General features: G+C 46.8%; 1 protein-coding gene across 1 annotated transcript in view; it reads left to right on the top strand.

The window, feature by feature from the left end:
• COPB1 (coat protein complex I subunit beta 1) overlaps positions 1–22,286 on the top strand; it is a 212,668-nt gene that overhangs the window by 62,763 nt on the left and 127,619 nt on the right. The window contains exon 7 of the mRNA XM_086949640.1: positions 12,112–12,249. Coding sequence (XP_086805766.1) covers positions 12,112–12,249 — 138 coding nt within the window. The remainder of the gene's footprint in view (positions 1–12,111; positions 12,250–22,286) is intronic.

The following is a 22,286-nucleotide window of genomic DNA, read 5'->3' as shown; positions in this document are numbered from 1 at the left end:
TACTGAATTTTATATTGCACCTAATATTATGTTGCGTCACCTTCATGCTATCCCCACCCTTATTTCTGTGAAGCGCTCTGATATCTGTAAAGATCTTGTTCGCGCTATATAAAACTCTGAATAAATAATAAGTACCAGCAATAGCTTGATTCTGATAGATACATCTGCCGTGTGGATTCCTCACCTTGTGAATATCCCCTTGCGTCAGCAACATTCGGAAATTCTTTTTGTAGCTTCGCGCCGACGTGGATCCGGACGTCACAGAGGCACGGCACCGCTCGCGACTCCGCTGACGTCACCGACGCCTATAACAGGCCCACGCCGGCGTGATGACATCAGTTCCCTTTTTTCCGCGTCGTCAACGCTAACGGTTTTCAGGGATCGTACTGTAGCTTTACAGTAACTTTGTTACTATTATCCTGTTATTGTGTCTATCTTTATATTCTTCGAAATGTCGTCGAAGAAAACTGGATTTAAGGCTTGCGGCGAATGTGGCAAGACTATGTCTATCACCGATCCTCATGAATGCTGTGTTTGGTGTTTAAGTTCCGACCATGACGTCGAGGACTGTCCTTGCTGCAAGAAGATGACTCCGAAGGCGTTAAGAGAAAGAGAGACGAAACTCCTTGTGGCAAAACTTAAAAATAAGAAAGAAAAGAAGTCTTCGAAGTCTCGAACTCGTCGGTCGAGATCGAGGTCGAGGTCTCGTTCGAGGTCACGCTCGGAGTAGTCTTCGGCTGACGCTTCGAAGTCTTCGAGGAAGAAGCATAAGAAGAGGAGCCATGAGTCACATCATCACTCCGGAAAGGACTCTAGTTCAAGACCGAAGTCCCAGGTCAAACTTCTGAATAAGGAAGTGGAGGTTTCGGAGTCGGAACATATCTCTGTTGGTGAGGCTTCACATCCGGATTCACCCGAATCTCAGAAGCAGGTCCAATCTCCGGTTCCATCCCATCCTTCTGGTCAGGAGGATGAAGGTGAGGAGCAGGGGGCTGGTGAAGTCGAAGTTCCGATGCCTGCGGATTCGTCGACCCAGGTTCCTGGACTCGGTGAAGAGGTCGACGTCGTTTCGACTCCACCTCCTCAGAAACGACCCAAAGATCCATATCCTGAATTTCCAGCTCCAGGTCAGGATCCTTTTCAGTTCCTGAACACCATGTTTGGTGTTTATTCCAGGGCAATGTTCCCGTCTGGTGCACCTGTTGGTCCCACGGGTCCTATGGCATTCAACTTGGGTATTCCCCATGCTTACGCCCCTGCGCCCTTCATGCCTTTTATGCCGGCTATACCTCCGCATTGGCATTTTCCGACACCTCCGGTGTCGTCGACGCCGAAGCGCACAACGCCAGTCTCATCGACGCCGAAGCCTACGACTCCGAGGCAGGATTCTGTCTGACCTCGTATTGAAAAGCCTCATCCGACTTCGGGTTCGACGCCGGCACCGACCCCGTCGGAGTCGATTCCGAATCCGTTGACGTCTGCTGTGAAGGAAAGATCTCGGAGAAAGGCCCAGAGGCTTCTGGAAGAGGAAAGATATCAATATTCAGATACTGAAGAAGGGGAGTTACAGGATTCTGAGGATCCTTTTGAAGACTTGTGTGAGGCCAGTGGGCTTGAACTGTCGCCTGAGTGCGAATTGGCTTCAGTGTCAAGTGTGCCATCGAAGGATGTGGTGCCTTAAAACACCGTTATTAAAAAAGCAGCGAGTTTATTAAATATTACTCTGCCCACTGCTGATTATAAACCTAATATTTTAACAGAGGTTCTTCATTCACCCTCGTCAGTTATTGAACCTGTGTTACCCTTCAACGAGGCCTTATCTGAGCCCATCTATGAGGTTTGGAAGAAACCTTTATCTGCTCCTGCAGTTTCTAGAACAGTGGCGAGGAGATACAGAGTTGCACCTGAGGACCCTGCGTTTTTATCTATTCATCCCTTGCCTGAGAGTTTGGTGGTGCAGGCTGCCTGCTCAAAGAAATCTGCTGGTGCTTTTCCACAGGTTCCTGGGGATAAAGAATCCAGAAAGCAAGATCAGAATGCCAGGAAGGTTTTCTCATCAGCCAGTATGGCGTTAAAGTCAACCAACTCAACGTGTCTGATGGGAAGGTATATCCATGCCTTGATGGATTCTGTCAAGCAGCTGATTCCGAAAATTCCTGAGGATGACAGGAAGGATTTTCAGGAAGTGATATCAGACACTCAAGCAGCTGCGAGACAGGTTATTCAGAGTGGTCTAGACACTGCTGATTCGGTGGCAAGGGTCATGGGCTCCTGCGTGGCCACTAGGAGGGCTGCCTGGCTTAAATCATCGGAGTTCTCTGCGGACATCCAGTCTGCTTTGTTGGACTTGCCTTTTGATGGTTCAGGATTGTTTGGCAAGAAGGCTGATGCTGCTTTGGAACGTTTTAAGGACAGTAGGGCCACTGCTAAATCTTTGGGTCTTCAGTCCAGAGGTACTACTGGTAGACGCTTCAGGGGGTTTGGAAGATCTTCCTTTCGTTCTTACAGACCATCCCAGCAGCAGCCTCAACAGCAGCAGAATATGCTGTACAAGTCATACAGGGGCATGCAAAAATCCCGCCCTAGAGGTCGTCAATCCTCCTCCTCCTCCTCTCCTTCCCAACCCCCGGCCAACGCAGCAAAGCAGCCCTAGATCCGCCATTCCGGATCATGTGGGCCCAGTGGGGGGTCGGCTTACTCCTTTTCTACAAGATTGGGAATTAATAACATCGGATCTTTGGGTTCTCAATCTTGTAGAGAAGGGTATGCACTTCCTTTCCAGGAATTCCCTCCCAATTACCCTCCTTGCCAGGGTTATTGTTCGGAGGGCCACCTGCTTTGCCTGCAGAAGAAGTCCTGGCTCTGTTCCAAAAAGGTGCGATAGAGGTGGTTCCACAGCAGGAAAGGCGTCAGGGGTGCTACTCCCGGTATTTCCTGATCCCCAAGAAAGATGGCAGGCTTCGGCCAATCCTGGATCTCAGGATCTTGAACCTTTACCTGAAACAGGAAAAGTTCAAGATGCTCACTCTTGCACAGGTTCTTCAAGCGCTGCTGGAAGAAGACTGGATGGTGTCGATCGACTTGCAAGATGCGTATTTTCATATTCCCATCTTGAAGTCGCACAGAAAGTAGCTCCGTTTTACGGTTGGGTCACAACAATACCAGTTTGTGGTCCTTCCGTTTGGTCTTACTACTGCGCCTCAAGTCTTCACCAAGGTGATGGCAGTGGTGGCAGCTCATCTCAGGAGAACGGGGATACATGTGTTTCCGTATCTAGACGACTGGCTGATCAAAGCGGAATCGCCGGAGAAGGTGCTCCATCATCTGCAAGTGTCAACTCAGTTGTTGCACAGGTTGGGTTTTTCGATAAATGTACCCAAGTCTCACCTGGTGCCCTCACAGCGCAACCTGTTCATAGGTGCGGTACTGGACACTACTGTGTGTCGTGCATTCCCTCCCCCTCAAAGGATTCGCGACATACAGGAGATGATTCCTTTGTTTTACAATGGAGCGGTCGTTCCAGTCCTGAAGGTCCTTCGCCTGCTCGGTCTGATGGCTTCATGCATTCTGTTGGTCAACCATGCACGCTGGCATATGAGGGCGCTCCAGTGGTGCCTCCGCAGGCAGTGGTATCAACACAACGGAGATCTCAGGGAGTCGGTGAGAATCTCCAAGGAAGCTGCAGCGGATCTGACTTGGTGGAGCGTGGAAGGCAATCTGTCTCAAGGGAAGCCTTTTCAGATTCCTCCATCGGTTGCCACAGTAATATCGGATGCGTCCACTCTCGGGTGGGGTGCTCATCTGGGGGACCTGGAGGTCTCCAGAGGAAAGGTTGCTTCATATCAACCTTCTAGAAATGCGGGCAATAAGTCTGGCGCTCAAGGCCTTCCTCCCTTCCCTTTGCGGTCTGTCTGTTCAGGTCCTGACTGACAACACGACCGCGATGTGGTACATCAACAAGCAGGGAGGAGTAGGGTCGCAGTGTCTATGCAGAGAGGCTCTGCGTCTCTGGTCCTGGGTTCAGGACCATCAGATTTGTCTGGTGGCAAATCATCTGGCCGGGGTTCAGAACGTTCGTGCAGACAGTCTCAGTCGGCAGTTCTCTGCCGATCACGAGTGGAGGCTCCATCCAGAGGTTGTTCACGACATCTTTCGGATGTGGGGGACTCCTCGGGTGGACCTGTTCGCCACTCACGAGAATGCTCACTGCCTGTCATTATGCAGTCTCCAGTATCCGATGCAAGGAGCCTTGGGGGACGTGTTTCAGTTGAGTTGAAGCTCACAACTCCTTTACGCGTTTCCTCCCATACCTTTGATTCCTCGGGTTCTGAGGAAAATTCGCCAAGACCGGGCCCGAGTCATATTGATTGCCCCGGATTGGCCAAGAAGGGTGTGGTACTCAGACCTTCTCCACCTCTCCTCTCACCCGCCGCTCCGTCTCACTTACAGGGCAGATCTCCTCTCTCAGATGGAGGGGCAGGTTCTACACCCCCACCTCCAGACATTACACCTTCATGCCTGGAGATTGAACGGGGCAACCTGATTTCTTTTTCTTTCCCTCACGATGTGGTGGATGTCATTTGGAACTTAATAGCTAGACTAGTGTCCAACTTGACTTCCAAGTTGTTTACTGTGCTGACTGGGGTTGAAGGAGGGTACATGTCACAGGGCTACAATAAATTCCAGTCCGCCCAAGGGGAGCAGCCGAAAAAGATGATTTTGTATTTTTCTGGATTACACTTGAGTTGGTTAAGTCGCATCCAAGAAAAGACCTCAGTTAAACATTTATTTATCTCCATTCCACGAAAACTCGCACCTTTGTCACAAGTGAACAGGTGTTGAGGGTCATCGGCAAAGGAAATGATCTTTGCACCATGCAAATCTGCCAGACGTGCAAGTGGAGCCATATAAATATTAAAAAGTGTGTGGCTCAAAATAGAGCACTGCGGGACCCCTACTTGCATTGGAGGAATGGCAGCTGTAAGGGGGAGGGGACCAAATTTCCTGCTACCGCTCAGTAAGGAAGGACGCAAACCAATTGTACACCGTGCCCCCAACACCACATCCAATAACCTTCGCAAGAGCTGTGAAGGACCTCAGCTGGTCATGGGGCCCGGTGTCAAAGGCTGCGAATAAATCCAGCAGTATCAGCACCGCACTGCCCCCTTTGTCCATCTGAGTTTAATGGTTTCTGAAACCTCCAATAGGGCTGTTTCCATGCTTAGAGTGGTTCTAAAGCCCGACTGTCTGTCATGAAGCACATGGTTTCCTTCTATATAATCTGTTAGCACGGAATTAAAGTACTTCTCCAGGACCTTTGAAAAGAAGGGCATCAGAGAAATGGGCCTATAATTGAATGCAACCGTAGGGTCCGCTGAAGGTTTCTTCTGAAGGGGGATGATTTTTGCCCTTTTCCTGCAGCTAGGTACCATTCTCTGTTCAAGTGAAGAGTTAAGAACTGAATTTTTGTAAGGAAATAGGGGGAAATTGGGTGAGTGAGTAACTGACCCCAAAGGCAGGGTACTCAGCGTCTCATCCGTTTCGGCTGTGCCCACAAGGACAAACGACGGTTGAATCAGGTGGATTTTATCATGAAAGAAGAAATCACTGATGTCATCATCCATGGAATCACTAACACACTAACGCTCCTACTCACACCATCTCTTTTTTTTCTCTCTCTCTCGCTTTCCCTCCTCCTCCTCTCTCTGCTTTTCCTTCTCTCTCTGCTTTTCTCTCTCTCTCTCTCTCTCTCTCTCTCTCTCTCTCTCTCTCTCTCTCTCTCTCTCTCTCTCTCTCTCTCTCTCTCTCTCTCTCTCTCTCTCTCTCTCTCTCTCTCTCTCTCTCTCTCTCTCTCTCTCTCTCTCTCTCTCTCTCTCTCTCGCGCTCTCTCGCGCTCTCTCTCGCGCTCTCTCGCGCTCTCTCTCGCGCTCTCTCTCGCGCTCTCGCTCTCCTTTTCCTTCTCTCTCGCTCTCCTTTTCCTTCTCTCTCGCTCTCTCTCTCTCTCTCTCTTTCCTCCTCTCTCGCTCTCTCTCTCTCTCTCTCTTTCCTCCTCTCTCGCTCTCCTTTTCCTTCTCTCTCGCTCTCCTTTTCCTTCTCTCTCGCTCTCTCTCTCTCTCGCTCTCCTTTTCCTTCTCTCTCGCTCTCCTTTTCCTTCTCTCTCGCTCTCCTTTTCCTTCTCTCTCGCTCTCCTTTTCCTTCTCTCTCGCTCTCTCTCTCTCTCTCTCTTTCCTCCTCTCTCGCTCTCCTTTTCCTTCTCTCTCGCTCTCTCTCTCTCTCTCTCTTTCCTCCTCTCTCGCTCTCTCTCTCTCTCTCTCTTTCCTCCTCTCTCGCTCTCCTTTTCCTTCTCTCTCGCTCTCTCTCTCTCTCTCTCTTTCCTCCTCTCTCGCTCTCCTTTTCCTTCTCTCTCGCTCTCCTTTTCCTTCTCTCTCGCTCTCCTTTTCCTTCTCTCTCGCTCTCCTTTTCCTTCTCTCTCGCTCTCCTTTTCCTTCTCTCTCGCTCTCCTTTTCCTTCTCTCTCGCTCTCCTTTTCCTTCTTACTCTTTTTTTTTTTCTCCTCCGTGTTGATTTGTAATGCAACTGGTGCTCATGTAAAGCACTCTGATACTGGATATCTTCGGGTCTAGTTTGCGCTATATAAAAGTCTAAGAAAACAAACAAACAAAAAAAACTTTGGCATTGGTTTTATGTAAAGATTAAAGTTAGTCTTTTTTTCTGAACCTTTGCTTCAAGATCGGTTTTTCACTACAATTCTTATTTGTCCTGTTACCAGACGAGGGAAAGCCTGGGTCGGTCACCTTCACCTTTTCACTAATTATTTTTTTTGGGCCTTTAGTTGCCTTAAGTTGTCTTTAACTTCATATCTTTGCCATAATATGTCCTTGTGACATTGTCTTTCTGTTGTTTCGTCAACCCCATTTCTGCTGCTTTTAGTACCCTGAATAAAAGTTAATTGTCAAAATGTGGGGATGTATGGTGGTCAATGTGCTTGTTCTTGTACACTTGAGCAAAAGAGCCTTCAGACTTTCAAAGATAGGTCATTCTGTTACTCAGGGCCTCCAATAGAAGGTCTGTCATCCTCAGCAGACAATAAAGACATAGCTCACAGGAAAAAACTAACTAAAATCCCCAGCCTCATTAACGGCCACGAGATCTCAATCACTCTAATGAGATTTGTAGAAAGCTGGCCTTTATGTGATATATCAAGAACCTGTTATATTGTGTAAAGTCAAGTCAAGTCAAGTCAAACATTTATATAGCGCGCTACATACCCAGAGGGTCTCAAGGCGCTTGAGGAGGGGAAGGGAGTTACTTGTCGAATATCCAGGTTTTACGTTGCTTTCTGAATGCTAGGTGGTTCTGTGTGAGACGTAGGTGGGTGGGGAGAGAGTTCCAGGTTTTAGCTGCGAGGTAGGAGAAGGATCTACCTCCCATGGTGGATTTATTGATGCGAGGAATGGTAGCAAGGGCTTGGTTGGAAGATCGAAGCTGGCGAGGGGGGGTGTAGAAGGAAAGTCGTGTGTTGAGGCATTCGGGTCCAAGTTCGTAGAGTGCTTTGTGTGCGTGGGTTAGGAGTCGGAAAGTAATCCTCTTATTGACGGGGAGCCAGTGGAGGTTTTTCAGGTGGCTAGAGATATGGTCTTTGCATGGGATGTCTAGTATGAGTCTGGCTGATGCGTTCTGGATGCGTTGGAGCTTTTTCTGGAGTTTTGCGGTGATACCTGCGTATAGGGTGTTTCCGTAGTCCAGGCGACTTGTAACCAGTGCATGGGTGACTGTCTTTCTGGTTTCGGTGGGGATCCAGCGAAATGTTTTTTTGAGCATGCGGAGGATGTTGAAGCATGAAGATGAGACTGCGTTGACTTGTCTGTTCATCGAGAGAGATGAGTCCAGGATGACGCCCAGGTTTCGTGCATGGTCCGTCGGGATGGGTGCTTTTCCAAGGGCCTCTTGCCACCAAGAGTCGTCCCAAGCGGAGGGGGAAGTGCCTAAGATAAAGACTTCTGTTTTGTCTGAGTTCAGTTTCAGACGGCTGTGCTTCATCCACTCTGCTACTTCTTTCATGCCTTCATGTAGGTTGGTTTTGGCGGTGTTGGGGTCTTTGGTGAGTGATAGGATCAGTTGGGTGTCGTCTGCATAGGAGACGACACCAAAGAGTCCAAGCGTTCCCTTATGAGTGGACAGGGGCTTGCTATGCAATCCCAAAATGCTTTATTAGGGGGTAGTGTGGTTGAGGAGCCTTAAGCTTAACACAGACTAGTGCAAGACATTTGCAAATATACACCATGATTAATAACTGACAACACTACCCAAGAAGGAAATCCACACTAATTTATAAAAATAGCAAGTATCTTTATATAATTTTTAGGCATCAGAGAAAAATCGTTCAGGTAAGTACATTTTTAAATATAAAATATTTTCATTTGTAAAAGTGGACACTGCAATTTTATCCTAAGGAAGAAATTAGTTCTTCAAACAATACATCGATTTGCAGGACTAATCTCCAGGAGTTAAGGTGAGTGGTGGGCAAGGCCTAAGGCAGCACCAACAGTACACCTAGCAGCACAAGGTCGGCTAGGTGCAGGGGGCAAAACAACGTTGTGAGCGCAATAGGTTTCACTGTAAGAGGAGGCTACGGAGCCAGTTGGGGCGAACCAACACAGGGGTTTAATGCTTGCGATGCTTGGGGACATGGAGACACCTGGAGTCATCTGCTCAGCGGCCTGGGGTGACGGATGCAGATGTGTCTTTTGGCATCTGGTTTCTCTTGCTGGCCGCAGTCGAGGGTGGCTTGCGTGCAGAGGCTGTAGGTGACGTCAAGGAGTCCACGAGGGGTGAAACCACAATGGACTCTTCTTCTAGAGGGCTTGGGAGGCCCTCTTCAACTTGGGATGGTGGCTACAGGTGTCGGGTTTTGGTGGTTCTGGAGGCCTCCGTCTTCTGTGTTGGAGTTTCTGCAGGATGCAGGGAACAGTTCCTCTGTTCTTCAGGAAGCCTTGTTCTTTGTTGCAGGCAGGCAGTCCTCCCAGGTTTTGGAGGCTTACAGCTGCAGTATGAGTCCTTTTTGGCACAGGTTTGACAGAGGAGAGCAGACAGGACAGCAGGGCTGGGGACAAGTCAGGTGCTCTCTTCTGTCTTCTGCTTTTGCGGCTCTTCGGGTCCTTTTTTTTCATAAGTTGACCTCTCAGACCACTGTAAGTTGCTGTATGGTGTTTTTGGCCTCAGATCTCTTTGCCAAAGCGCCGGGACACCCTATGGGGTAGCCGTGCGCTATAGAAGAGATCGCACATATATAACATATATATAAGTCATCAGGATCTCCTTATCTGGTGCCAGGTACTCTCCTAAATACTGAATTTAGGGGTGTTATGGGAGTGTAGGGTAGTAGCCAATAGGCTACTGACCCTGGAGGTCACTCCACCCTCTCATATGCTCTCTTTCTGTGGGAAGTGAGTGTAACCCTATTACAGAATTCCTAGGTAATCCATCAAAGATGGCTACTTCTGAAAAATCATTTCCAACTCACAGTAGCCCACCTTAGGTGTGGTACTAGCGTGAAGGTGGCACACCTACCAGACTAGCTAATTTTCCATGGCCTCTGGACAGGGAGTATGACTTACTCTCTTGTAAGGTGAGTCAGATTCACATACCAGTGGCGGCAGTTTCTTTGAATCTCGCTTGCCCAAGGAGGCTTATTAGCAGGTCATCATGTGGGAGGGGGTGTTACACCCTCATCCTGTACATGCTTTTGTTCAGGGCCTCCTGAGAGCAAAGGCCCTGAGGTCAAGACAGCAACTCTGGGGTGGGGGGAGGCAAGCTGGCAGAAAACAGTCCTCAAGCACAATAGAGGCTGGTAAGTTTTCATGGGGCACCTCTGAGGTTGAATCCAACACTGGCATCAGTGCATGTTTACCAATATGAGATGTTTGATATCCAACATTCCGATTTTCAGTGAAGACATCCTGTAGCTGGGGAACTTGTTTTCACCAGTGTCCAGCACATGTTTTAAAATGGCTTCCCTCGTTACTTTTACTTGCAGTAATAGGACTGACCAGCAGAGTGCCATATCTGCTCGTGCCCTCCCATGTAATATTCAGCACCTTGCCTTAGGGCTGTTAGACCTGCTGTAGGGGTAACTTACAAATATTACATGCAGTGGTAGGGGACATGGCACCTAGGGATATGTGACATGTTGTGTTTTCACTTGTCTGCACCAAGACACGCCTAGCCTGCAATGGAAGTCTTGCATTTGCTTGGTGAGGGGTCCCTTAGGGTGGCACAATTTGTGCTGCTACCCTTTGGGACCCTCTTTAGTATCTTAGGATCTAGGTACTAAGGTACCATTTACTAGGGACTTGCAGAGGGTGCTAAAGGTTTTACAAATTGGGGGAACAGTTGTAAATTTTTTCGGGAAAGAACACTGGTACTGGGGACCTGGTTAGCAGGAGCACAGTACACTTCAATCAAAGATGCATCAATTACCAGGCAAAAAGTGGAGAGGTAGTGCAACAAATATCCTGTTTCCTACATGGTTTCCTCCTTGTCCTTCATTCTCTTGGGGTTTGGGGAGACCTTTTCTTGAATGCTGGACCTAGATTTGCCTAGGCTTGCAGATATTGTGCATATGCTTGTTGATATGCAGAGGACCTACGCAGACCGGAGATGTCATACACAGATACTCTGCCCACTTTGCCCTCAGGAGTCTTCTGATCCCTATCATCACATGAAATTCACTCTGGGCTCCTTGTTTGCACTGTGCTTCAGTTCGCTCTGAGTATGTAAAAATAAAGTGTCACTGGTGAATGTATCTCAGTAAATATTAGTCTTGTCTGCTGGGATTGGAATTCTCTTTGTGTTGGCTTGGGGTTTGCTTTCAGTAGATGTTGGAAGATGGCTGCAATACCCTCCCTGAAAGTTTATAGGGAGTAATGCAAGCAGCCTTTCACCCTTTTCGATTTCTCCCTCCACAATCTACCACCACCCTCCAAGACAGCCCCCACCCCCGTCCTAAGGCCATGTACTGATCACAACACTGGAGCCAGTTACTCTGCATTTTCAATCTTTGTTCCTGAAGGAAACAAAATGTGTGGGAAAACAATCTCCACTAACAGCAGTTGGTACAGCCGTCTCGCCTCGGAAAATCTCACATTTCAAAATCCTTGTGAAAACTGGACAGTCTACACATTGGAACACATAACATTTTACTCTACTGCCTTCTAGAGAGTTTAACTGTTGTACTATGTAATTTATAAACAGTGGGCTTGGATTGTTATGTAATAGACGTCAGCCCAAGATGGATCTTTGAGGATCAGATATAAAGGGAGAAGTACTTCAGGAGAATCTAGTATTAGGTGTACATAATTAAGTCTTTGCTGCAGACCGCTTTAGATGTCTGTAGGTAAAAAGTTGTTTTCAACACAGCATATATTCAGAGTGGACTTTCGGTCAGCCCTTCGCTTACGATTGAATAATTTTGTCTGTCTGACTTATCTGCTCCTGATTCAATACCTTTTCTCCCTCCTTTTGTGATTGTTCGGCCCATGAACATTATGATCTGAGTGTTTTGACTGATTTTGTAATGTAGCATTTAACTACTGATGTCAGACCTTTCTAGCTGTGTATGAAGTAGTATTTTCTCTCCCTCCTCCCCACCCTCGTTTCACACCACCACCAAATGTGCTGTTGCTTCCCTACTCCTTTTTTCCCCCTCCTGCAATGATGTCCGGCATCCACGTCAAATATTTTTCCTACTATTTCAAGATGACTGTGGCAGGCATTCAGGAACAGGTTTTGACACTGTTAACAAATCTTATTTAAAGATAAACATTACAAGGTGTATGTGCATCTCTGAATGGGTATATTAAAATAGAACAGAATACCTTAAATGATAGCTTTCTCGGATGTGTATGCATATGCTGTGGCCATCTTGTAATGCATTTTATTGTGTTACTAATCCATTCAAAGAAGGCCAGTTGACATATGCTAGGCAGCTATGTGTCTTAATCTACATTGTTTTGAAGACATTACTTTCGCTAGTCTTTTTCACAGCCTTTTGCTAAGTTTGGCTAGTAAGTTGTTAAAATTGTTATAATTCACTATTTGCTTTTGCTTGCAGGTCTGTCATGCAAATCCATCTGAGAGAGCTCGTTTTATTCGCTGCATATTTAATTTACTGCAGTCATCAAGCCCAGCAGTGAAATATGAAGCTGCAGGAACTTTAGTCACCTTATCTAGTGCACCAACAGCTATCAAGGTATGTCACAAGGGCTTGTTTAAAAAAAATCAATCCATGTGCAGCTCCATTATTGAATAATTGTTGATATTAATGTTCATCTTGGTATATTAATATTATGTTTTTCATAAACATGTCTTGCTATTTTTAAAATGGTGTGTCATAATATCTGCTTATTTTATTTTAAGCAATCTTAATTTTAAGAAGTGAACTTGTGCTTAGCATTTGCACTTTAGGTGCAGGTATGTCTTGGATATCCATTAAATATAAAAAGCTCTTCATTACTTTACAGTAGCCAACAATTGGAGAGAAAGAATTTGCAAAGTCTTAAACTGCTTATAAAAATAAATGGCTATTATCATATGAATAAAGTGTATGTAAATAAAGAAGCAAAATGAGCAATGGAAAACCTTAGTTTGTATCCTGAGATTGATTTGTGGTAGCCGTGCATCATACAGATTATAGTTTGGACAATGAGTGGCCTCAGTTTAATTTAGAAAAGCTCCATCCTTCCTATTAAATTGTTGATATTTTTATGTTTGTGAATTGAATAAAATATTTCTTTTGTGTATTTGTTTGAATGTTTGTATCTGTATTTTCTTTATGCACATCATTTGGAATTGAAATCATCGAAAATGCTTAGGTCTGAGACCTCTGCTTCTAGTGATGACTCAGTGGGGCTCCCCGAATTCCAATAATGATTCAGTGGGGGTCTCTGGGTTTTAGTAATGATTGCATGTGGTCCACAGAAGTGAAAAGGTTAAGAACCACTGATCTACCTTGTAGAGGGCCTTTTTGTTTTGTAGATGACCTACAGCCAACCTCAATACAGAGGTTAGGGGTTTGTCTGGCCGTGAAATAATTAGGTTTCTTGTCTTGGTTGCGAAATTAAGCACCTTATAAAGTAAGAAAAAATACTACAGGGGTAGATCCACGAGCACACTGTCACAGTAGTCTAACTTTAAAAACTAAGAGTCGATTAGTGCCATAGCTTCATGAAATGGGTGACATGAGTGTATTTTTGTTTTTGTATGTGCATTACTTGGTATTGGTTTGCTGTGGTTGTAGCAGTAATATACTCTCATATATGCATCAAAAGGTTGAGCGGTGTACCTAGTTGTAGCTAATGAGTTAAATATTAGGATGTATGTTCGGGTGGAGGAGAGAGTACACAGGGGTGGGTGAAGTGATTGGAGCAGAAGAGTAGAAAAGGTATAGGAACTCTGTTTTGGAAAAATTGATTCGGCGGAACTCAAAAACATAACACCTAGGACTATTTTTCTCACAGCCGTCATATCCTTACAGACTCCAAAGTTGCAAGCTCTGACCACGCAAGAACCTTATTACTTACACACACACACTCGCTCTCGCACTCTCACTGTTAAGTGATCTCTTTTTTTCTATGTTAACCAGTTTATAAAGCCACAAGCTTTTTTTTGTTTGAAACACTGAAACGCAAGCAGAAAGGCTTGTTTACAAACTGGATGTTAGAAGAGCAGTGATGTGCTACACACAGGCAACAAAGCATCACAGTAAGGGAAACCTTTTCTATGTGTACTTTGCAGCCTCTAGCAAAGGTTAAACGGTTACCAAGGGGACTATCGCCAGATTTATAATCCATATAATACAGATCTGCTACAAGCAAACTGGAGTATTATTACTAGAAAAAACAAGTGTACACTCCACAAGGAAGAAAGGAGTGACACTGGCCTTCGTTGCCAATGAGTTGGGTAATTACATTTGTAATGCATCCACATGACCATCTGTACACCTTCAAAAGCACTACTGTGTGGCTACTCATTGCAAACTCAAATTTCAACCCTACCTCCCGAAGTAAGGGAACGCTGCTATAAGATTTGCGCACAGCATGTGAATCTAGAAAAGATTCACACTGCAAAACAAAATTGTTAGTTAACTACAGGTATAGTTCTGCACCTTGAAGAATACCTACAGGTAAGTAACCATTTCAGTAGAATATCGGGTTTTTAGTTGTGCAGGATGGGAGACCTGCACAAGTAATTTGCCACACTAATCTCATTAAGAACCTAGCACCCCATTGTAGCACTTGACTGTCAGGTTTGCGAACCAGAGCAGTGTAAGGCCTGGTCAGGAGAGAGGGTGTTAGATGGTAATCCCCATTCGTTGGCACCCAATACATTTTTTCCCAGTCTGTGCTTTTACTTAGAAGTATATTTATTACACACACTACTAAATACTATGCATTAATTTACAAATATTTATATCCAGCAAATTAATTTACCTTTTGGTGACATTCTGAAATCACATTTTTAACATATTTTGTTGGCGTATTGTAAAGACAATAACAAGGAAAGGCAATGGGATGAGTTTCAAAATAGGGCTTTCAATGAATCTAAAGTAGGCGGTAATAGTATTCTGAAATCATATTTGACTCCTACTGGGTCATGACCTCCAAAATCAAAGTATCTCTCCCACCCCCATTAGAAAAAATAGCATGGGGCAAGGCTATTTATTGATTGATTTTATTGATAAAATCACTATCTTGTCACTGAAGCCAGTAACCATGTTTAAATGTATTATTAATAAAAGTCACAGTTTTTTGGGGGAGTGGAGGTGGGGGGAGGGGATTATATAGCGCAAACTCGACCCGTTGGTATCGACACGCTTTACATGAGCACCAGTTGCGTTATAGACTGACACATTCATTGTTTGTTAGGCATGGGGAGATTAAGTGATTCTCCCATAGTTACAGGTTGTTGAGCGACCCTGCTGAGACTCTAACCTGCTTCCCTAGCTTCGAGGTCAACAGCTCCAGCCTTTCGCCCACATCGCTCCCCTTTTCATCAAAATCACTGTTGGCAATACATTTTTAACTAAGGCATTTTAAAATGAACGTCTCTATGACTTTCTTGAACCACTTTAGGCTATATTAACTGCAGCCATGGGACCAACCCTTAGCGGTCCCTGCCTGTAGAACAAATGCTGCAGCCCTGAGTGATTGAAAATAAAAGTTAAAAAGCCTGGGGGTCATGGATCTCTTGACTGTGGAAAATTAGGGCCTTTCACCAAATTTGTTGTGGGGGCTGCTGCCACTCTTGCAGCCCTCACACAGTCCTCTGTTTTGGTGGTGCCCCTGAAATCCTTGGGGTTATCACAGAATGTGAAGAGATTGGGGCTCTCTCTCCTTGGAGATATTAATTTGATAGTGTCAACCTCTACCACTGTGGTTTTTGTTTAGTTAGGGGTTTTCACCTGGAGGCTTTTTTTTTTCTTCTTTCTCTTTTTTTATTGTTGTTTCTTTGGGGTGCCCAGTTCTACCTGGGACACTCTGATGCACATTCCTTTGAGGCAGCACCATCTCCTTTGCCACCCAGCTGGCTTTCCATCTGGATGGCACTGCCATATGCCGGTTCAGGAGCCAGCAACTGTATTCCTCCTGCCTGGTGTCATATCTGTGATACCGACACACTGCCCTCAGACATGGAATGGGAGTAGGGGCATGCTTCTTTCTTTTTCTTTCTTTCTTTCCCTCCATTCCCCCCCCCCCCCCCCCCCCGCCAGGCTTTGACCCACCTTGGAGGTGTCTTTTAAACTTGCAGCAGAACCCCATGCGATCTGTCACTTGACTCAAGGTCAAAGGTCAAATCTTTCATTGTGCATATTTTAGGCCCTGTTGGACCGAATATGGTGATCCTGGGCTGCTTCTGCACCTGGTGGTGAGCCCTATTCATCTGAAGCTATTACAGAATCTCCCTGGCCCCATCAAGGGTGCAATCTGTCAGGAGATGATCTCATTGGCTTGCTGCACCAGCTTTTTTTCCCTTTGTGCAGCTTCTGATGCTTCACTTGTACAGCTGGGGCTCATAAGTTCAATTATTTCCCCAACTGTTCCTCAGGTGGTGTAAAGGGCCAAACTCACTGGCCATGGAGAGACCCACTGGTCCTGGGGTCCGCTGCAGACTGAGTCCTTAGTCCATCTGGGAGCTAGTCCTTTCAGCTGTGCATGTTGTTGCCGCCTTCCAAGTCCAGGGTCTAACTCCATCTCTCCCTTGTTGAAGAGTTTATGTGTGAGTGGAAAGTTCTAGATTCCAGGCTACCCTGGTCAATCCCTGTATCTCTCATCACCCCTCTATCTCTATTCCAATCCTCCTGCATGCTGAGACAATCCAATATGGCCCAGTCAAGTGGTCTGTACATGACTCTTCTGGGGGTTTCAGCTCCACCCCCTGGGTGACATGACTGCCACAAATTTTACCACCAAACTTCAAAGGGAGCCTCTCCCGTATTGGCATCCGATCTTCTTCCTTCTTCTTCTTTCCGGTTATAGTATGGAAGCTAATTACCAGATTTTCCGCTTCACCCCTTCCACCTCAGGAGCTAAGTGCAGCACTATTAATGGCGAGGCTAACTCAGAGTAATGGTCCAATACTGGGTGATCAAGCAGCAAAATATTGGGTGGATTAAATGGGCGGGATCCATATTGCTATAATTTTGATCTTCCATATACTTCCACCCTTTTGTAAAATCTGCCTCCTTTGCCCTCTCCCCTGTAATCTGTCCTTCATACCACAAATCAAGACCTTAGAGAGATAAGTATTGTTCACAAGTGCTAGAGGGAATTAGTAAGGAATAGTTGTTCTTTTTTTTTTTTTGATCTTTGAAAACCTTTATTGAGAAAATTTGCACTTCAAGTTACAGTATGGACAAGCGGGAGGTCTGCAATCGCAAAGAGAATCACATCTATTACATACATTATATGAACCACCATATGCAAGAAACGCACCGCGTTGCACAAAAAGAGAAATTCTGAGGTGAAGCAGGAGGAGCAGGGGGGTACCCGGGGAAGACCACACTCAGATGGAAAAGGGCGCAAGGGGCCCAGAGGGCAAGTGGGTAGGGGGCAGCACCTCACAAACCAGCTCCGGCAGCCGCCATGGGCGGAGTGCCGGCAGGGAGCGCGGGCGAGGTTGCAGAGGGTAAGGCGTCTTGTCGCTGGAGATAGGAGACAAAGGGACCCATAATATCGACCGGATGGCAGGTGGCTGGCACCAAGTCCCAGGATTGGGAAAGAAGTGTCTGACAGCATGAAGCTTCCTCGAGCCAAGTACTAACTTTGGGCATAGATTTGCGACTCCTGCACATGGAGACCCTGCGCCTTGCGAGAACAAGAAGCATTGCAGTCAGCCGGCGAGTAGTGTCTGGACAGAATTTTACAAACCCTAGGAGGCCCAGCAGAGAGTCCGGCGTGACAGGCGCAGAGGTAATCTCAGTGATAGTGCTGCACACATCGCACCAGTATGCTGAGACCTTAGGGCATAGCCAGGCGAGGTGGGAGAAGTCTGCCACAGGAGCGGAGCAATGCCAGCATCTGTCACTGGGGATGAGGCCATTTTGTGCAGCTGAGCAGGGGAGCGTTATAGTCTATGCAAATATTTAAATTGTATGAGGCGCAGAAGTTTGTTTGGGGATATACGTTTGATTTGATTACAGCAGTACAGCCAGTCCTCCTGAGAGAGATCGGTGCACAGGTCTGCACTCCAGGCTGCACGGGCGCGGTCCGTGGAGATAGAGGAGTCCGCAAGTGTGAGGGCGTTCATCTTAGTGACCAGCTTGTGGGGGGAAGAGGGGGAAGTATAAAGAAAGTGAAGGCCAACCATGGAGTGGGGTGCTGAGGAAACATAGAGTGAAGTTCCCTGCAGAGAGCTCTGAGTTGATAATAAAGCAGAGTGTCCATGTGACTGGACTAAGCCAGTAAATAAAAGAAAGTGTTGCTAGGATAGAGGTCTGATACCGTAGAGAGTCTCAAGCGAGTTCCGCGTTCAACCATAGCCGCCGTCTGTAGAGGGGGAAATGTAGGTTTATGTGTAATGGGCATGGCATTTGCAGAGAGCATACTAAATCCGGAATATCTCCAGAGCACATCCCAGGCCCATCACAGAGTCTCAACTGTGTCGATCTCGCCACACATAGGGCTTCGCTGGGGTAAAAAGAGCGGTCAAGAGCGGCCAGGGGGCTGCGAGGTCCTCCTCCACCCCCACATGCGTCCGGCACACGACTGAGGAAGAGAGAGCATATTGTATGCGATTCTAGCTTGCATCCCGCCCAGACAAGGGTGATTATGAGTGAGCGGTGTCTGCGGAAGAAGTGAGCTATGAGAGGGATGGGGACGTTCATGAATAAATACAAAAACTTCGGGAGCGTCACCATCCTGGTATTGGCTATGCGGCCACTAGAGACCGAGGCAGTCGTCGCCAGAGTTGGATAATAGACTCCAGCCAGTCCACAGCGCGGCCGAAATTGGTCTTCCAAAGTACGTCCACAACCCTGCTGAGCCACATAACGAGGTATCTGGTACGTCCCGACACCCATACAAACCGGTAGTCCGGAATTAAAGGGGGCAGTGGCGTCAGTAAGGGGAAAAAGAATGGATTTGTTCCCGTACCACCTCACGGACCATAGGGACGAAAATCTGCTGGGGATTACGGACATAGTGTGACGTCGTCCGCATAGGCGTGTGTATTTGCCTTCACAGCCACTAAGGGGAGCGCGGTTAGAAATTCACTATGTTTCACCAGGGGAGAGACAGTGTTTCTCCTGCTTTTATGAATGGGAACAGCTGCTGGTAGGCAACGACTCTTGCTGTGGAAGCCCACACTGTGCCCCTGGGTAATGTAACTCGTTTAATTCTCTGCCACCAAGTGCTTCACTTGCCTGCAACAAGGGAATACTCTGGGTACCCTAACTCAACAGAAACTGAAGGCCTTTGGGGTTCTAAACCAACGTATGCGTGGTAAATGACAGAAACTGCACCCATCCGGCTGGGAAAATGAGAATAATGTCCTGGTGTAAGCTGTTCACGGGCCAGAACAATGGCTTCAGTCTGCGCGGTGACCGCATGAATCAAAAACATCAAATCCCTAAAATAGTTCCCGCTCATGAATGACTTGGAATGTGAGCAAGAAGAGGGCATTGAGTTCCTTTGACATGGTTTACCCACTGGATCGAGAGATTCAGAGTGAATCAAACACAATCTCCGTTCTAACAACTTCTGGAATCTGTCTTCTATTAATAATCCTTTCCTGGCATGTTATCCCCTGTAGCGTCCTCAATAAAACTGACCCATGACGTGCCCACGCCTTTTGCTATAAGTTATATGGGGAGTGCTTACATAACACACGTGTGACATCATCAGAGGACACCATTTCTCCTCCGAGGAGGGATGACGGGGCGACCTTGCCACGCTAGGATTATCTACACTCTACATCATGCACCCAGTCCTACCAGCCTTTCAGACGCCCAGTCCCTGCCAGAGGCGAAAGCCATGCAGACCTATCAGAGGCACAACCCTACAAACCTTTGAGAGACACCAACCTGCCACTGTCTGACAAACGTGGTCCTTCAGAGACTCTTCTTATACGAGGTTGGTGCATCCCCATCTTCATGAGTATTCCAGAGGCCCAGCCGCAGTGGCTTTTCGGGGCTTCGCTAGACGCTTTCCAAGCCCTATATGTATTTCAGCCCAAACAGCCTTTCGGAGATTCGCATGATACGAGGTAAACTCTTCTGGGCCTGACTCCCGCCGCGCAGCGACCTCCTTGTGAATGCTGGGACTACAGAATTCCATTGGCTTCTCTTATAAGGCTGGGCGGCCTAGTCCTACAGTTTCCTATTTGAACCACATCACACTGGCCCTAAAGTCACTTCAAGGCTTCCAGTTATGGTAGTAAACACGTTCAAAGTTTACGTCACTGTGCATAAACCCGACAGAGGTAAAGGGCCAAAGTATCTACGGAAGCGGACACCGCACTGCATGCCCACTAGGATGTTCTGATCCAGGCCTGTATGCCTGATCAATTTGCAGCCAAACGCCTGATACACAGAGTCCCACATCGAGGAATGAATCAAAGAGATGTCACACAGAGCAGATGAAAACACCATCTGAAACCAACAGATACAATAAAACCCCAATAAACCATTCTAACAGACAACTACATTTTTGCTCGTAAAGGTGCATTAGAGGCCCAAATACAAACAAGTGAACACATGGAAACCATTTGTAAACTGCCACCTGGAACTGGAGCAGGGCTGCCCGCTTTTGAAAATGCTTCTGCTGTCTCATACAGTGGAGATTTGGAACTGCCCTCTTCCGTGTAGTTATTAGCGACATAGTCCACAGTTCTTGCCTAACCCAGGGTACGTATTTTCATACCACCTAAACAGCCACACATAAATATAAGGGGAACAAATGTGTTTATCAATGGGGTACAGTACATCTGACACCCACTGTCTCTGCTCCAAACTCTGCATTCTTTAGGTCAAATACACGGAGTTAGGGTGAAATCATTCATAAAACCTAGAAGCAGTCTTGTCACGCACTTCAGCGCCTGAGGGTTAAGCTGAGAGCACTCAGCCGAAGCCTGCGGCCTAACGTGTTATTTATTCTGGATCTTGCCATACATAACCTCAGGAAGTCAGTGGTTCCAAAGTGACACTTTGAAAATGTTTTATCCCCTGTACAAAGTTACATTTGTGCAGTATTCCCGACCCAAGGTCTCCACCCCAACAGCTGTGCCCTTTCACTTGCATTGCGGGCAAACCTTTCGGCAATGCAGGCAAACCTGAACTCTGACCCTGCCTAGCAAAAGCTCCTTTTCTCTCTGAACAGCACAGGCAGCAAACACTGAAAGTCCCGCCTGGAAACCGCTCTCCCCCACAGTGTGAGGTGCAGCCCGCATTCCAGGCCCAGCCCCAAACCCGACCTGCAGCTTTAGGGCCTGGCTAACAGGCATAGCACACTGTGTGGAAAACTCGCAGGGGGAGTTTATTGCAAGGCCCTCTACTAACACTAACAAGCATTTGTAATGCAATTGGTCTCGCATTTGCAAGAGTTTGAGCTATTGGCATTTTAAATAACAATGCCTTTTATTTATGCGTTCGAAAACCTGCAAACTGCGCGTAAACAAGCACTTTGTACTTCTAAGAAGCAAGGCTGGCAGTCTGTTTTACTGCCAGCCTTGCTTTGTGTAAGCCAGGACTATACGTACAAAGTGCGTGTTTATGCACCGGTTGCAGGTTTTCAAAAGCAGTGAATAAAAGGCATTGTCATTTACTATGCCAGCTCTCGCAAATGCGAGACCTATTGCATTGCAAATGCTTGTTCTATTTTTAATGTGTAATGTTCTACATTTAAAAAAAAAATTATTTGCATTTTCAACCAATACAAAACAGCTAGCATGTCACAATAAGTCACAATCGCTTCAAAGCACCCACATACCGCCCATCCCAAAAGACACATCACCCCCCTCATTCCATGACCCAGGGAGACATACAGTCTCTTCGTAGGTCTCAGATCTGGCAGGTTCCTCCCCATCTTCCTGGTCTTCCCCAAGGGTCAGAGACACAGGCCCAGTGGCCCCCCAATCCGGAGCCTAGTTAGGTCTAACAACCGTATAATGCTAATCCGCTCCCAGGCCTCCATCCAGTCCATGATATTTTCTCGATTTCCCCTATATCTTACGGAACTTCCAGGGGCACCCCCTCGCTTTGTATGTAACCCTCTCTGCTGCCATATACATGTCCATCCCCCTCCTCCATTCTCCTAGTTGGGGAGGTAGCGACACCCCCCATGTGCGTGCCACGTCTCTTCGCTACCACCAATGCCAGTAGTGCAAATATAGGCTGTGGGCGGCACAAGTCAATATCACCGGGTATGCCCAGCAGTACAAATTTAGGATCTAGAGCGAGTGTTTCGTCTAATACTTTACTCAGTTCTCCCAATACGTGTACCCATTATGTGTGGATTGCAGGGCAGTCCCAGATAGTATGATAGAAATCCATCCCCCTGTGACTGTCTGCAACGCAGGCAGTGCGGTTCGCTGGCTCGTCTCATTCGGTGGAGTCGGGCCCTGTCAAAATACACCGTATGTAATATCTTTTATTGCATGAGTCCAAGGCTGGATTTTATCACCACCTCCCTATGGTGCATCAGGGCCGCTTCTAGTCTGTTTCTAGCGTGCCCAGGTTCTGCTCCCATGTTTCCATCAGTTTCCCCAGTCTGTCGGGCATGCTATTATTCAGTG

Source organism: Lissotriton vulgaris, unplaced genomic scaffold (genome assembly GCF_964263255.1).
Source record: "Lissotriton vulgaris unplaced genomic scaffold, aLisVul1.2 SCAFFOLD_2515, whole genome shotgun sequence".
In the NCBI taxonomy this organism is placed as follows: domain Eukaryota; kingdom Metazoa; phylum Chordata; class Amphibia; order Caudata; family Salamandridae; genus Lissotriton; species Lissotriton vulgaris.
This window is presented reverse-complemented; position numbering and strand designations above follow the sequence as displayed.